This window comes from Squalius cephalus (assembly GCF_949319135.1).
Source record: "Squalius cephalus genome assembly, chromosome: 12".
Taxonomy (NCBI): Eukaryota; Metazoa; Chordata; class Actinopteri; order Cypriniformes; family Leuciscidae; genus Squalius; species Squalius cephalus.
In genome coordinates, this window is record NC_137133.1 from 33,817,584 (window position 1) to 33,835,362 (window position 17,779).

The window sequence follows — 17,779 nt, forward strand, 5'->3', positions numbered from 1 at the left end:
CAGTCCATTGATATGATAAATGTGTGTTTACATGGTATCGAATAGAACCTGCATAATGTAAAAGATGAAAACCACTAACACGTAAATATCACCTGTGAGAATCTCTCACATTTTGGAAGTATGAAAAATATTTAGTGGCCAAAACATCTGAAACAAATAAAAACGTCTTGTTTTGTCTAGATTCCGGCTCTGCTCACTCTGGACTTTTAAACACTATTGAAGGAGCTGACGCACTGGACACTTGATGATGCTTATCTTTCACTATATGCTCCAACGCACACAAAACAACAACAACAACAATAACAGCAAAATGTTTTTAGGGATGCACTGAATAAAAATTATTCGTTGAATTTAATCAATTTTTTATCGTAAGTGGTTGCACACAATTGATTTTAGCTACATTTAAACAAATGCATTAAGTTGAACTAAGTTCAACTTAATGCATTTGTTTAAATGTAGCTAAAATCAATTGTGTGCAACCACTTACGATAAAAAATTTAAAAATTTCTATTAAATTCAACGAATCATTTTTTCTCAGTGTGCACAGATCAATATGGTTATATTAAGCTGATAATTACTTTCATGTTATGGCCAATTATCGATAAATGGCCGACTAAAAAAAATAAAAATAAAAAATAAAAAAAACCCTGAAAACGCAACAAATCTGTTATATGCTGATAAATGAAAGAAAATTGCTGATATATCATGAATGCCAGATTCATGTGTAGACAATAAATTAAATATATATATATATAGAGAGAGAGAGAGAGAGAGAGAGAGAGAGAGAGAGAGAGAGAGAGAGAGAGAGAGAGAGAGAGAGAGAGAGAGAGAGAGAGAGAGAGATCATTTAGTAAAAACAAGAAAGCATCTCGTCAGCAACTCGATTCGTGGTGTATTTTACTAACAATCAGATTTTTAACTCGGGCTGTTTTAACCCCTTTAAAACCTCCATTTCATAGCAAATACATAAATAATGAGAAAAATAATGCAATAAATACCAACACTTATTTTATTTTAGCTGGCTCTGTTCTGGTTCAATTCCCTAAAAAAAATAACAGCAAGTCCCATTCAACTTTTTTTGTCTCGTTGAACATCCTGCTACACTCGAAAAATGCACACAACGAAAGTAAAATGGCTACTTTTAACATTGACGCGCCTTTAGATCAAGACTCTAAAAGGGGACAGTTCACCAAAAAAATCCTGTCATCATGTGGTTTCAAACTTGCATGTCTTTCTTTCTTCCATGAAACACTAATGAAGATATTTTGAAGAAAGTTTTCATTCAAGACTCTGATCATCATAATGTTCATCTAAAACAATTAGCAAGACATGGATTCAAACTTACCATTCTCATAGAGCAACAGGCTAGAGCACCTCGTCTTTCTCTCACTCAGACAGCTGCAGCAGCCAGTTTCCTGTTCCTGCTCAGCGAGTAAACCTCTCTCTAAGCTCTCAGTGCTGCGCGGGTTTCAGATTCAGTCAGGTACATACGACTCACGGTGAATGAATGACTGTCCCTGTCGTCACTAAACTGATGCAATGAGTAAAATGGGTTTAACCACTGAAATCAGCATCATCTGATCTGAATTAATTGGGATGAAATGTGGTCATTTTTACAGTCAAAAAAAGAATAGTTGAGCCAAGACCTGGAAATTATGTCACCGTTTATTCGCCGTCATATCATTGCAAACCAATGACTTGCTTTTTTCCGTGATATAGACAAAAGGAGTTTAAAAGATAGTGCATTTTAAATGAAAGTGAATGGGGACAGATACTGGTGAGACCTAACAACACACTGTAGAAGCAGTTCACACAAACTCACATTTAAATACAATGGCAATTCATAGTGACAGCAACTTTCAAGCTCCAAAAAAAACCATCTTAAGATTACTCAAAATGACTCGTGCACTAGATGTGGTCAAAAAAAACCACGTCACTAAACTGATGCAATGAGTAAAATGGGTTTAACCACTGAAATCAGCATCATCATCTGAATGAATTGGGATGAAATGTGGTCCTTTTTACAGTCAAAAAAAGAAGAGTTGGAAATTATGTCACCGTTTATTCGCCGTCATATCATTGCAAACCAATGACTTGCTTTTTTCCGTGATATAGACAAAAGGAGTTTAAAAGATAGTGCATTTTAAATGAAAGTGAATGGGGACAGATACTGGTGAGACCTAACAACACACCGTAGAAGCAGTTCACACAACTCACATTTAAATACAATGGCAATTCATAGTGACAGCAACTTTCAAGCTCCAAAAAAAAACATCATAAGATTACTCAAAATGACTCGTGCACTAGATGTGGTCACTATGAAGTGCACACCCTAACGTTTAAAAGTTTGAGGTCTGTAAGATGTCTGTCATGGTTTTGAAATACGTCTCTTCTGCTCACCAAGGCTGCATTTATTTGCATACAGTACTGTGCAAAAGTCTCAGGCATGTTAATACCCCCCCCCCCTCCACCACCAAAAAAAAAGTCAGTTATTTATATCTTTTGCTGTAGTGTGTCAGTAGGAAATATCAGTTTACATTTCCAAACATTCTTTTTGCCATTAATTGTAATAATCCAGTGAGATTTGTGTATGCACAAGGAGTCTGACAGCAGCCGGTCTGATCTGATCTCACCATCATCGAGTCCGTCTGTGATTACATGAATTACATGAAGAAACTGAGACAGACTAAATCCAGAAGAACTGCGGGAACGTCTCCGAGATGCTTGAAGAAACCTTCCTGCAAAGATACAGTACTGTGAAAAGTACTGGCACTTGTGTTAAAATGCTGTAAAGTGAAAATGCTTTAAAAAAATAAAATCATTCATTTATGATTTAAAGGAGAACTCGGCAGCTCTAGCGAACTCTAGTCACTTCTTCGCTGATTTTTCCTTTGTTGTCGCATGTTTTCCCCACGAGCTCCCCATATAGCTGTGGTGGGGCGTATATTTCACAACACGGTCGTAAAAAACTCACTTGCGGCGGCCTCCTCCCCCTCTCTACCGCTGCTCATGTGCGTTTGTTTTGATCGGAGCAAGCCAACTGTATCGTGTGGAGCTATGTCTACCGAGGTGGGTAATCTGGTAATACATCATACATGCGTGTGTGTTTATGCCGAATTGCCGTAAAGCAATTCGTGTTTCGCGCTCGTTCTCGTTCTTGTTCTCGCTTCTCACGAGACTTCCAATTTCTATCTTGCCGGGACGGTAGTCCCCAAGTTGCAAGGTTGGTTTTCCGCCTGGGAACGCTGGGGGGAGCGGGGAAAGTCACCAATATCACCAGAACAGGTTGTTTAACCATCCAAATGAATTCTAGACAGTTTTATTAAGTTAAAAAAGTTACCAAGTTCTCCTTTAACTTCTATTAACTAATTCAAATCAATATATGGTGTAACGACCCTTTGTGTTTAAAACGGCTTTTGTCCAGGTACACCTGCGCATAGTTTTTCAGGTAGCTTTGCAGGAAGGTTTCTTCAAGCGTCTCGGAGACGTTCCCGCAGTTCTTCTGGATTTAGTCTGTCTCAGTTTCTTCATGTAATTCATGTAATCACAGACGGACTCGATGATGGTGAGATCAGATCATACCGGCTGTTGTCAGACTCCTTGTGCATACACAAATCTCACTGGATTATTACAATTAATGGCAAAAAGAATGTTTGGAAATGTAAACTGATATTTCCTACTGACACACTACAGCAAAAGATAGAAATAACTGACTTAAAACCATTTTTTTGGGGGGGGGGGGGGGGGTATTAACATGCCTAAGACTTTTGCACAGTACTGTATATCAAAAACATTGGAGAAACAGGAAAATTGTGAAATATTATTACAAATTAAAAGCCATTTTCTATTTGAATATATTCTCAAATGTAATTTGTTCCTGTGATCAAAGCTGAATTTTCAGCATCATTACTCCAGTCTTCAGAGTCACATGATCCTTCCGAAATCTTTCTAATATGATGATTTGATGTTTAAGAAACAACTCGAGATGTGACGGCAGCTCCATCACAAACTGCAAGTGAGGAATTTCATAATGCTTTGTAAATTAGTCTCTGGAAAACAGCTCTGTAAAGAAGAACGGTTTGGAATGACATGAGGGTGAGTAAATAATGGCAGAATTGTAATTTTTGGGTGAACTGTCCCTTTAAATCAACACGGCGAGCGCACAGACGCCGTACAGGGCTGACGCCGGAGTCTCATGCCGTATTTGATCAGCTGCTCGTTTTTCAGTCATGACTCACAGACATTCAGATCAGCTCACTGAATTACTGCCCTCCAGAAGACAAGGCGATGAACATGTTTATTCACAGAACACACGTTGTGTTAATGCTGAGTGCCATAGTTGTGCATATGTGCACATGTACTCACTCCTGGTGTTTTGCGTTTTCGAGCGGGTCGTCCGACTCTTCGTGTTGGTGTGTCCGTCACTCTGTCTTCATGTGTGACCTCACACACTTCATGTTCTGCCTCTGGACTCTAAAACAAACAAACACACAAACACGTCAGCGCTACAACAAACACGCTCTCTCTTTCTCTCTCTTTCACACACACTCTTTCTTTCCTCTTTCGTCAGTAACACTGGCTCAAAAATGGCTTTTTACTTGATATTCTCTCTAAAATTCTCTATAAAATATATTTTCACACAAATATTGAGTATCAGCAACAATGATGATTGCTTTAGCAAACACCTGTTAACTAAACAATGACAAGAAGTCAATACAATTAAACAATTAAATGTATGATTCATTTTATAAAAAATACTTTTAAGGACTTAATATAAATATTTTCAGATTCACACACACACACACACACACACACACGCACGCACACAGATGATCCGTCTGGACTCTCTCAGTGGGGATCCAGTCAGATGAGAGAGAGAGAGAGAGGCAGCGGTTACTAAGGTGAAAACTGCTTAGCAACTGTCTCCAGGAGGTCATGATGCTGCTCTCCTGAACAAAACCATGAGGTCATTTCCCTGGCAACAATCCCGGCAACCATGTGCCCACTAATGTTATTTATCCACTGGTCCTATCACACACAAGCATGAAACCACAACACACACTGTGCAGATATAATTCATGAACTCTCCTGTCTCTCTCATAAATCGTTCTGTCGTAACCATTGAAACAACATGAAGTTTGATCAGTCCCCAAAGGTCAAGGGTCACCAGGGGAGTGTTTCTACAAATGAGTGAATGGATGTTAATAGTCATTAAACATTAACCTCAAGTCCATCAGAGATATGAAAACCCCAAACCATCCACCAGTCAACATGACGTGAACTCTCACTGATCTGTGTTGCTTCATATTAGACCAATCAAAGACTTCAGACTCCATCAAAAGGGAATAACTGTTTTCATGTCTGAAATTATTTATTTTGTACTTATAATGTTACAATAGTTTTTTTTTATTATAGACAGACAGATAGATTATAGATAGACAGATAGATATATATGATAGATAGATAGATAGATAGATAGTAATATAAACGGATGGATGAATGGATTGATAGATAAACAGATGGATGGATGGATAAACAGATGGATGGATAAACAGATGGATGGATTGATGGATGGATGGATAAACAGATGGATGGATGGATGGATAAATAGATGGATGGATTGATGGATGAATAGATAAACAGATGGATGGATGGATGGATAGATAAACAGATGGATGGATGGATGGATGGATGAATAAACAGATGAATGGATGAATAGATAAACAGATGGATGGATGGATAGATAAACAGATGGATGGATGAATAAACAGATGAATGGATGAATAGATAAACAGATGGATGGATGGATGGATAGATAAACATGGATGATAGATAAACAGATGGATGGATGGATAGATAAACGGATGGATGAATGGATTGATAGATAAACAGATGGATGGATGGATGGATAAACAGATGGATGGATTGATGGATGAATAGATAAACAGATGGATGGATGAATAGATAAACAGATGGATGGATGGATGGATGAATAAACAGATTAATGGATGGATGGATAGATAAACAGATGGATGGATGGATGGATGGATGGATGAATAAACAGATTAATGGATGGATGAACAGATAAACAGATGGATGGATGGATGGATGGATGAATAAACAGATGAATGGATGGATGAATAGATAAACAGATGGATGGATGGATGGATGAATAAACAGATGAATGGATGGATGGATAGATAAACAGATGGATGGATGGATGGATGAATAAACAGATGAATGGATGGATTAATAATAGATAAACAGATGGATGGATGGATGGATGAATAAACAGATGAATGGATGGATGAATAGATAAACAGATGGATAGATAAACATGGATGGATAGATAAACGGATGGATGGATGGATGAAAAGATAAACAGATGGATGGATGGATGGATGGATAGATAAACATGGATGGATAGATAAACAGATGAATGGATGGATGGATAGATAAACATGGATGGATAGATAAACAGATGAATGGATGGATGAATAGATAAACAGATGAATGGATGGATGAATAGATAAACAGATGGATGGATGGATAGATAAACATGGATGGATAGATAAACGGATGGATGGATGGATGAATAGATAAACAGATGGATGGATGGATGGATAGATAAACATGGATGGATAGATAAACAGATGAATGGATGGATGGATAGATAAACATGGATGGATAGATAAACAGATGGATGGATGGATGGATAGATAAACATGGATGGATAGATAAACGGATGGATGGATGGATGGATGAATAGATAAACAGATGGATGGATGGATGGATAGATAAACAGATGGACGGATGGATGGATGGATGGATAGATAGATAAACAGATGGATGGATAGATAGATAAACAGATGGATGGATAGATAGATAAACATGGATGGATAAACAGATGGATGGATGGATGGATAGATAAACAGATGGATGGGTGGATAGATAAACAGATGGATGGATGGATGGATGGATAAACAGATGGATGGATGGATGGATAAACAGATGGATGGATGGATGAATAGATAAACAGATGGATGGATAGATAGATAAACAGATGGATGGATGATAGCAATATAAGCAGATGGATGAATGAATGGATAGATGGATAAACAGATGGATGAATGATGGACAGATCGATAAACAGATGGATAGATAGATAAACCGATGGATGAATGATGGATGGCATTATAAACACATGGATAATAGATAGACTGAACACTCATATCATGAGATGATCTTATAAAGTGATGTGATGTACTTCATCTCATGAGATATCACTGAAATAAATCATAATTGCCTATTGCATGATTTATTGCAGTCCTTTGGTCCTTTATAATCGTATATAAAACAAAATGTGGTATTAATTGTACTAAAAGAATAATAAGTTATAATTGTTGCTTGTATTATAAGAGTACTACGGTATGAAGCACATGACTTTAACAGTATAGTAGAATATTACATCAGAACATCAGAGCACAGGAGACATTTTGTGTCTGGTTTTGTCATCTCCAGATTATTTCGGTCATCAGCGGGTTATTTTGGGCCACTGCTGTTGCCAAGCAACGAGACTGGGCCAAGAACAGGAGGAAGTTCCCCGGTGGAACGAGTCTGTTGGGTCCTGCACCTCTCTCCCTCTCCCTCTTCCTTCCACATTTTCCACTCTCCATCTCTCGCTTGAGTATTACAGACTTACACACATATAAACTGAAATGACTGAAGAAAATACACCTGCACACTATCCTACTATCCTAGAAAGGTTCCAAAAGAGGGTTTTCAAAGCGATGCCATTGAAGAACCATTCTGGGTTCCTCAAAGAACCTTACAGGGGACAGTTCTTAAAAGAACCATTTCTTTTCTAAGTGTAAAGAACCTTTTGTGCAATGGAAAAGTTCCATGGATGTTAAAGGTTCTTTGTGGAACTATAGATGTTAATTAAGAACCTTTATTTTTAAGAGTGTACAGATGGCTAAATTAATCAATTAAAAACTATATATAATATTTATACATTAGGGCTGCACAATATATCGAAATTATTGAAATATCGCAAATGTATTTATCGTGATATGCATATCGCAACGGCTTGCAATAACTGGGGTCATGAAGAAAAGACAAAGAGAAAATCACTCACTGCTCTTGGCTGAATAACTTTTGTAGCTTTAATAAGAATCAGTAGCCTATATATTTAATTCATACAGTGAAAACTAAGCAGTGTTTTATTTTTACATTTGATTATTCAGTTTCTGCTGTGAAATAAACCTAATGTAGGATAACCTGAAACCCTGTGGTTTACACTGATGTTAAAATAACACTTCTTATGCTACAGTAAAACACTGATGTTCACTTTCAGAAGTTGTAGGGATGTTTTATTGTCACAAAAAGAATGTGAAACATGCATGTAGGTTATATCATTTTAAATATATTTTTAAGATAATTTAAGTTTATTTTACACACTTTAAGCATTATCATATCGCATTATATAATGAGTTATCACATTTTTCTCCAATATCGTGCAGCCCTATTATACATTTATATTAAAAACTAAGCATCATCATTAAAATAATTCCACAATGTTCAATGACCACTATATAAAAAGGTCAGGGCATTTCCTTTTCAAATCCTCATTTAAACAGTTTGAGATTATTACCATTCACAATAACACCAAGAAAATGTATAGCAACCAATAGGAATTCATACTGAGGCTAACACTTTAGTTTAGGGTCCAATTCTCACTATTAACTAGTTGCTTATTAGCATGCATATAACTAGTATTGGCTGTTTATTAGTACTTCTAAAGCACATATTAATGCCTTATTCTGCATAACCATATTCTACATCCCTTAATCCACCCAATACCTAAACTTAACAACCTCCTTACTGACTATTAATAAGCAGTAATTAGGAGTTTATTGAGGCAAAAGTCGTAATTAACAGTGAGAATTGAACCCTAAACTAAAGTGTGACCAAATAAAGCATATTGAGGACATACACTGAATTGTTTGTGAGCTCCTATATGCAAGCACTGCCAAAGCAAACACTATCTGATCGCTGCCATAAATACTATATCAGCCAATAAATACCTTCAGTTGGGTTCACAGAGGACATCTGAATGAGCAAAGCAATAAAATACACCACAATCAACACACACACACACACACACCCATGATCTCAAACACAACTTTTGCTCTGTTCGAGATTGATTACTAAAGCTCTAGTAACTGATTCACCTGTTCAACAGACCAAAGTTGGTGCAAAGTTAATGAAAACCAATGAAAACAGGACAGAACACCAGTTCACCCCCCAACACAATCACATTGGGAATAAAAAGCGTTGTTCAGTACACATAAGGTGTTAAAAGTTCAAAAGATCATCAGTCTGTTCTGTCACAAACTCATTTTTGTCTAAATTTAGGTGTAAACTGACTCTCTTCCCCCCAAAAAAACACTGTAATACAATTTCACCTTCAATGTGACATGAAAATCTAGCACACGCCTCACCTCACATGACTCCAAGCCACATAAATCAGTTAGGCAAGGCTTTCTGATCACTGTAAGGCCAGCATACATAAACTACTGTGACTCTTGTGCTGGTCCAACCGCTAAAAAACAGATTTATAACAACTGAACGGCCATTAAACTGTAAGAGGAGCGGAGCAGGAAAATGAAGAGTTACTAGAGCGTTCCTACACACCCACAGTCGTAACCTCAATGACACTGCAGTGGTTCTCTCCAGATTCCTGAGGTCAGTGGGACTGTTAAATCTCTGATGGGTCCCAGGTTAATGTTCATCAGTGATTTTAATGAGTTTCCCTAATCATTTATGTGGTTATTTCACCTACTGATTACAAAGATGGGCCGTTTCAGGTATCGACTAGCTCAGGGGTGAGATTTCATTAGTTTAGATCTGTTAGTTTTGTGGCTCTGCATGGGTATAACACTTTTTTTTTTTAAATGCTATAATAACTTCAAGTTAAAAGCAATAACATTACATTATTCCAACTAGATTTACATACTTTCCTTACACCTTAAGGTACAGCTGTAATAATTTATGAGTAACATATGTTTTGTCAATATATCTTATCAGCTTTACTGTTTTTGTCGCTTTTAGGCTAAAAACAATCATGCAAGCACAGATGTAATGGATATAAATTGTGCAAAGCCTGATAAAAGTGTGATCTGAAAAATAACTGTAAAATAAATTAATTCATAAATCCTCTCCTGTGGCCTTATGGGATAATAACGTGTACAGTTGATGTGCACTTCATAATCTCACCGAAAGCAGTGTGACATCCGAGTACTTTTCGCATACTGTTTAATGAATAGCCTACTACAAATTCGGACATATACTCAAAACCTCACATACTGTTTTTCGCCAACTTTATAGTATGGAAGTAGGCGAGATTGTGTAGCTATTAGCGTCTTTTCAAGTAATTGTGATGCACTGGAAAAAGTTATTCATCTAATTTACTTATAGGGTTCGTTAGTTCACCCAAAAATGAAAATTCTGTCATCGTTTACTCATCCTCAAGTCGTTCCAAAACTGTAAGATTTTCGTTCATCTTCATATTTTTAATGAAATCTGAGAACTTTCTGTCCCTCCATTGACACACAACACAACCCTAAATGGAAGCTCAATCATGTTCGCTTGACGTGCGAGAACCAATGAGGTTCATTCTCATGTTACGCAGCACGTTTGATCTTCCGCAAGAGGTTTGTTCTTGCGTGTCAAGCCAGTTCGGTCGAGCTTATGTTTATGCTCGCTGATCAATGTTTAAAAGTGAATAAAAGCCTGAAGTAAAAAGATCTTCATTTGTGTTACGAAGATGAACGAAAGTCTTACGGGTTTGGAACGACATGAGGGCGAGTAAATGATGAACTATCCCATTAACTACTTTGAAGCATCATTATTAACACCGCGTCAACTCGTATGGAAACTTGTTTCTGCCACAGAATAAAACATTTCAAAAGATAATTGCGACTTTTTATCTCACAATTGCGAGTTTACATCTAATTCAGAATTGTGAGATATAAACTCGCAATTCTGAGAAAAAAAGGCAAAATTGCGAGTTTATATCTTGCAATTTTTACTTTATTTCTCGCAATTCTGACTTTATAACTCGCAATTGTGAGTTTATATCGCAATTCTGACTATATTTCTCGCAATTCTGAGAAAAAAGTAAATTGAAAAAAGAATTGAGGGATAAACTTGCAATTACAAGTTATAAAGTCAGAATTGCGAGAAAAAAGTAAATTGAAAAAAGAATTGCAGGATAAACTTGCAATTACAAGTTATAAAGTCAGAATTGCGAGAAATGAAGTCAAAATTGCAAAATATAAACTCGCAATTCTGACTTTTTCTCGCAGTTGATCTGACTTTTCTCAGAATTGTGAGCTATAAACTCGAAATTGCAAGTTATAAAGTCCAATTCTAAGGAAAAACAGAATTACTTTTTTTCTCAGAATTGCGAGTTTATTAAACTCCCAATTGCGAGAAAAAAAGTCTGAATTGTGAGATATAAACTCGCCTTTTTTATTTTGTGGCGGAAAAAAGCTTCCATAATTAAGTGAGTGACGTACGCAAAACAAAACTATTTATTTATCTTTTTTTTTTTTCAGTCTATGGTTATAACCGACAAACGCTTTGTTGATTATAAAGGGAACGTCCTTGTTATGTTCCTATTGATATGAAACTAATTCTCAGCTCTCAAATTCTGTCAATTTTATTACGAAATTCAAGCGATCATCTCTCTTTACTACTAGTTAAAAGTAAATAAACACAAATAAACAATAATAGGTATGTTGAAAGATACAGTACAACTTATCGAAATGTAAATGCCTCGCACATAATATTGATGAATCAGTGTTTTTCAACAGCGGAAAGAGGTCAATAAAACAGCTGGAGAACAATGTCACATAACGTTACATTTACCTCAGGAAAGCCATTTAATGACCATAGCACGTTAGTTGGCTAGAAAAATTTGTATTTTATAATATATTTAGTATTAGTAGCCTTTAAATTAGTATTTTGCTAAATATGTGCACTATATTTAATATTTATTATATGTTTACTTATATCATTAAAATATTATAAAGTTGTTATTATAATAAAAAACGCATTATATTCAACCTTTAATAATACCAGCTGACAGGGCTCTCTGTAGCCTGTTTACAGCATTATGAGAGAATTTCTATCTTGAGAAAAATTAACAAGTATCTACTGTACTATTTATCCAAATGAATCAATATTGAATCAAAATCAGAATCAAACCACAAGAATTGAATTGAATTTAAATTGTAAAATTTGTATCACGTGATAATAAAAGTAGCCTACCAGTCACTGCACCATTTAAACATGGTAACATATTGTCACTAAACTTAATAAAATTATATTTAGTTAGGCTGCCATATGTTTTGACATAACAAGCCTAGACTTATTGCGTTGAAAGTTTTTTTTTTTTTTTTTTTACATCCCCCAATCCACCTCCCCTTTCCATAGTTCTCACTCCAAGGTAAACTCAAAAGTTGGCAGCCCTCTTATTATAGGCTATAAACTCATAAAAGATATTTTAGAAGACTTTTACACAGAAATGAGAAAGCATTTTTGTGTTATCCGTTATGGATAGAGACAATTGTTTTATCTGGCCTATAGTTCGTTCCTTTAAAACTATTTTCAAGCGTCGTTTAGTTCATAGCCTATACTGAAAAAGCATTTATGATGTCATTATCACCGTATGACACGACAAAAGTAATCCGTCATAATTAACGAAGTCGGATTAACGAACCTGCGTAGTACAGGCGCGCGCTTCGTTGTTTATAACTGGATCGAACTATTGCTGTCTTTTAAACCGCATAGACTTGTGTTTTACTCGCAGTCTGGTTTTTCTTCTCGCTTTATGCCCTTGTCTGGCGGCTTCCGCACGGTTCCCCCGCACACACACACACACACACACTCAAAAACAGATCAAACCAGTGACGAAATAAGTATCCTTTCTCTCTTACCGTTTTATTCGTCGCTGCGTCACAGTCCAGATCGAGAGGCATGATGAAACAAAAACACACTACAGGCCTGATCGATGCATTTGAAATCAACGCAAATGAAATAAAAGACATTAAAATGCTGAGAGACTTTTGTGGCGATGAAACTGATCCACCTTCAGACCATCAAATCCTTCTTCTCCCTGCAAAACCAAACACAACAAAGACCGTATTAATTTCTGGAGTAAACATTTATATTTGTACATAAATAGTGTATGATTGTGTGAAATATTTTTTCTGGTTAGGTCTATAAAAGCGACACATCTTATAACAGCACAAGTGGAAACGCGTGTGTATAATGTTTCTCATGTTTTCACATCACGACAGTCAGTAAAAAAGACATAATTTGTGTCCACAGAAGACAAACAGCAGCCAGTTTGAGGTTTAATGTGGAGAGTCAGTAACATGGCGGGTGTTTGAATCTCTGCCAGTCGGACGCGTCGCGTCGCGTCAAAACGCGTGTGACGCTCTGGGGGAAAACGTCGGCGGCTCTCTCATTTATTTATAACATCTCATTAACTTTCACATAATCTCATTCAAAAACCTCCGATATATCAGGAGAGCAGTGAGATGAAGAGCGAAATGACTTTCCTGCAATCTTCTGAAATTTGGATTTGTTGAGAAATTGGGAAGAAACTCTGAACACAAAACTGCCATAACAACATGTAAATGTAAAATGGGATTTTTAAATTAAACAGGATTCGCTCTTCATCAGTACACACTCTTTTATTTGACTGCTTGAACTTTTCTGATGTTGTGTCAAAGCCTTTCACAACAAGTGTTTTCAACAGACTCATATTCAGACTGTCTGTCAACAAGATTGAGGAAATCTTTAAAATAAATATTAAGAACTAACATTAGGCTACTACATTATATAGTAATGCTTGACTAATCATTATTTGACAGAATTTAGTAGGTTTATATAAATATCACGAAATGTAAATACATCACTGGGTTGTTTCAACTCATGTTTGGGTCAAATATGGACAAACCTTGGTTTCAATTTTTTTTATTACATTTTTGTAGGCCTACTCAACGTTTGGTTTTGTCCATATTTAGAGTGATGTAACACACGTAAATGTTTTAAGTTTGTTTCTTTTTGTAGCCTTATCTTTTTAGATAACTAGGCCTACATTGTGACCTTTGCTAGATTTGATTAATTAATGACATACAACTTAAGTATTTTTAAACACACAATGAACCATTGGGAAAAGGAAATTCAGCCTCAACATAGATCTATCTGACACACAATAGGGTTGTAGGTTCTTCGGATCAGCATGTTGGTTTCAGGGGTTATAAAGCACCAGTATACTCCATTTTAATGAAATTCTGAGGCTATTGAGGAACTTTAAGAGGTTCCCCTTTACTGTAAAATCCTTTTGGCTTTGAACTTTTAAGAAGATGCATGACTGTGTGATCAAAACTGAGACCTGATTGATTCACAGTCAGTGAAACTCATGACACCTGACACAGGTGTGGACAGGCCTTCATGAATAACCACAAAAAAACTCAAGAATGCACATTTTATTGCTGTCAATTAATGATACATAGAGACATGATGAGCTTTAATATCCTAATAGGTCAGATAGACTAGAGCTTTCAATCTATCTTAATATAGGCTTTAGGATTTTTTAAAATAGCCTATACAACAACGTCAAAAACCATTGAGTAAAACAATATTACTACATATAGGCTAATATTTGCACAAATATAATAATCCTGACAGAGGCCTCACATAATTAACATCTCAAGATCAACCAGAACAGCTTTGTCTTCCTTTTTAAACTTCACTTCTCACATAAAAGGAACAGTCTAAGTTGTGCTAAAGTCAAAGTTATTGATTAATAATGCATTAAATGCTGATGATCATGTATAACGCCGGTTGACAGACTTCTGCCCGCGTCATTCACACATTCATTTCACTAAAGCGAAATGAACTGAATTTACATGTCAAATGAACTTAAGCGTGCGGATTTAAGAAAAGCTATTTTTAAGCGAAAGCTGCTGGATTTTAAAACGCACATCTGCGCAGATCTGAATTCATCATCTTCACCACCACCACCACCTTCTTCATCGTCATCATCATCATCATCATCATCCTCATATGTCGGACAGAAGCTCGGTGTGTGTGAGTGTATGTGTGTGATTTACCCGTTTCGCCATGCATGCCCCGGGCCTGAACCCCCCGGTGGTCGCGAACTGCCCGTCTTCCCTCCGCGTCTCTCCCCGTCCTGACCCTCCCCGGCACCGGCCTTCTCCTCTCCGGTCTCCGGCGTCTCGGGCTCTCAGACGCCGCAGAGGGCCGTCAGCGGAAAGGAGTTCGCTGGGTCCTAGAGACCGTTTTGTTGGGTCGCAGTGACGTCACAGTCCTCACACACACTGAAGAGATCGATAAAATGCGAGATTTAAAGCATTATAAATTTGTTTAATCGTCTGACATAGCTTGGCTACACATGTCTGTGATATGTTCTTGTTTTTCTTACACTTTGGTTCCTACGGCCTGGTTTCCGAGTAATATATTTGGCTCATCATAAGGCTGAGGGGAACACCGCATAGGGTCAGCCAAGGTCCCTTATGCTGGTGATTACAGGGAATATCCCATTCCCATTCCCATTCCCATTCCCAATATTATATTCCTGCAATACCGGAGGCTGAAGTTTCAGGACCGCAGCTCATACAATGAAACAAATTAGGTTAAATATTTCAAGAGGGTCACCAATGGGTATGCTTAGGGTTACGGGTTTAGTTAGGACAATGTATCACTTACATACAATTAAACAACTAAATAATTCCCAACAAATAATTATATAAATACGGAATTGTAAGTGCTATAAAATAGTAAGTGCTGTAAAATGCTATAAACTGCCAATAATTTAATTTCTAACAAATAATAATATAAATACAGAATTGTAAGTGCTATGACATAGTAATAAAATGGTATAAATGCCAAATACATAAAAAAACTAGTGTCCTAGAAATGCAGTCCTGAAACTTAAATATATATCTTTGTAAAAATAAGTAAAGTAAGGGATTACTTGATCCCAGTTGCATTAAAAACTGTATAGACAATCAAACATTAAATTTGTAACCTTCTCTCTCGGTCAGTTCAAGAATAATTTATGGAATTGTACATTGTTTATTCAAAAGAATCAAAAGTGCAGTTTCATGTCTATCCTTTTATTGTTCAACTGGTCGAGGTTGATATAGGATTGATTTAGAATACAATTAGTAATGAGTAATCCACAACTTTTTAGAGAGAATAATTAGTACAGTACTCTAATTACACAGTTGAAGATGTACTAATTAGTAGCTTATAATTAATGACTTTTTAGAGTAACTTAGCCAACACTGTGTGTAATGTGTGTGTGTATATATATATATATATATATATAAATAAAACAGTGATACATTACCATTCAAAAGTCTGCGTATGTATATATATATATACACTCACCTAAAGGATTATTAGGAACACCATACTAATACTGTGTTTGACCCCCTTTCGCCTTCAGAACTGCCTTAATTCTACGTGGCATTGATTCAACAAGGTGCTGAAAGCATTCTTTAGAAATGTTGGCCCATATTGATAGGAGAGCATCTTGCAGTTGATGGAGATTTGTGGGATGCACATCCAGGGCACGAAGCTCCCGTTCCACCACATCCCAAAGATGCTCTATTGGGTTGAGATCTGGTGACTGTGGGGGCCATTTTAGTACAGTGAACTCATTGTCATGTTCAAGAAACCAATTTGAAATGATTCGAGCTTTGTGACATGGTGCATTATCCTGCTGGAAGTAGCCATCAGAGGATGGGTACATGGTGGTCATAAAGGGATGGACATGGTCAGAAACAATGCTCAGGTAGGCCGTGGCATTTAAACGATGCCCAATTGGCACTAAGGGCCTAAAGTGTGCCAAGAAAACATCCCCCACACCATTACACCACCACCACCAGCCTGCACAGTGGTAACAAGGCATGATGGATCCATGTTCTCATTCTGTTTACACCAAATTCTGACTCTACCATCTGAATGTCTAAACAGAAATCGAGACTCATCAAACCAGGCTTTCCAGTCTTCAACTGTCCAATTTTGGTGAGCTTGTGCAAATTGTAGCCTCTTTTTCCTATTTGTAGTGGAGATGAGTGGTACCCGGTGGGGTCTTCTGCAGTTGTAGTCCATCCGCCTTAAGGTTGTGCGTGTTGTGGCTTCACAAATGCTTTGCTGCATACCTCGGTTGTAACGAGTGGTTATTTCAGTCAAAGTTGCTCTTCTATCAGCTTGAATCAGTCGGCCCATTCTCCTCTGACCTCTAGCATCAACAAGGCATTTTCGCCCACAGGACTGCCGCATACTGGATGTTTTTCCCTTTTCACACCATTCTTTGTAAACCCTAGAAATGGTTGTGCGTGAAAATCCCAGTAACTGAGCAGATTGTGAAATACTCGGACCGGCCCGTCTGGCACCAACAACCATGCCACGCTCAAAATTGCTTAAATCACCTTTCTTTCCCATTCTGACATTCAGTTTGGAGTTCAGGAGATTGTCTTGACCAGGACCACACCCCTAAATGCATTGAAGCAACTGTCATGTGATTGGTTGATTAGATAATTGCATTAATGAGAAATTGAACATGTGTTCCTAATAATCCTTTAGGTGAGTGTACATATATATACACACACACATATATACACACATGCAACGTTTTTGTTTTAAGGGACATGACATAATGTAACTGTAA

General features: G+C 36.9%; 1 protein-coding gene across 4 annotated transcripts in view; it reads right to left on the reverse strand.

Annotated features, from left to right (window-relative positions):
- Positions 1-15,339, reverse strand: part of dnmt3aa (DNA (cytosine-5-)-methyltransferase 3 alpha a) — a 60,002-nt gene extending 44,663 nt beyond the window's left edge. For 2 of the 4 annotated variants that reach the window (XM_079888582.1, XM_079888581.1), the window contains exons 1-3: positions 15,192-15,339; positions 13,005-13,183; positions 4,366-4,473 (exon numbers count right to left, since the gene is read on the reverse strand). In XM_079888582.1, the coding sequence (XP_079744708.1) occupies positions 4,366-4,473; positions 13,005-13,115 (219 nt within the window). In that variant the 5' untranslated portion in view covers positions 13,116-13,183; positions 15,192-15,339. Of the gene's footprint in view, positions 1-1,345; positions 1,417-4,365; positions 4,474-13,004; positions 13,184-15,191 lie in introns of those variants that run through there. The other 2 variants (XM_079888584.1, XM_079888583.1) reach the window with 1 other exon arrangement.
- Positions 15,340-17,779: the final 2,440 nt, after the last annotated feature.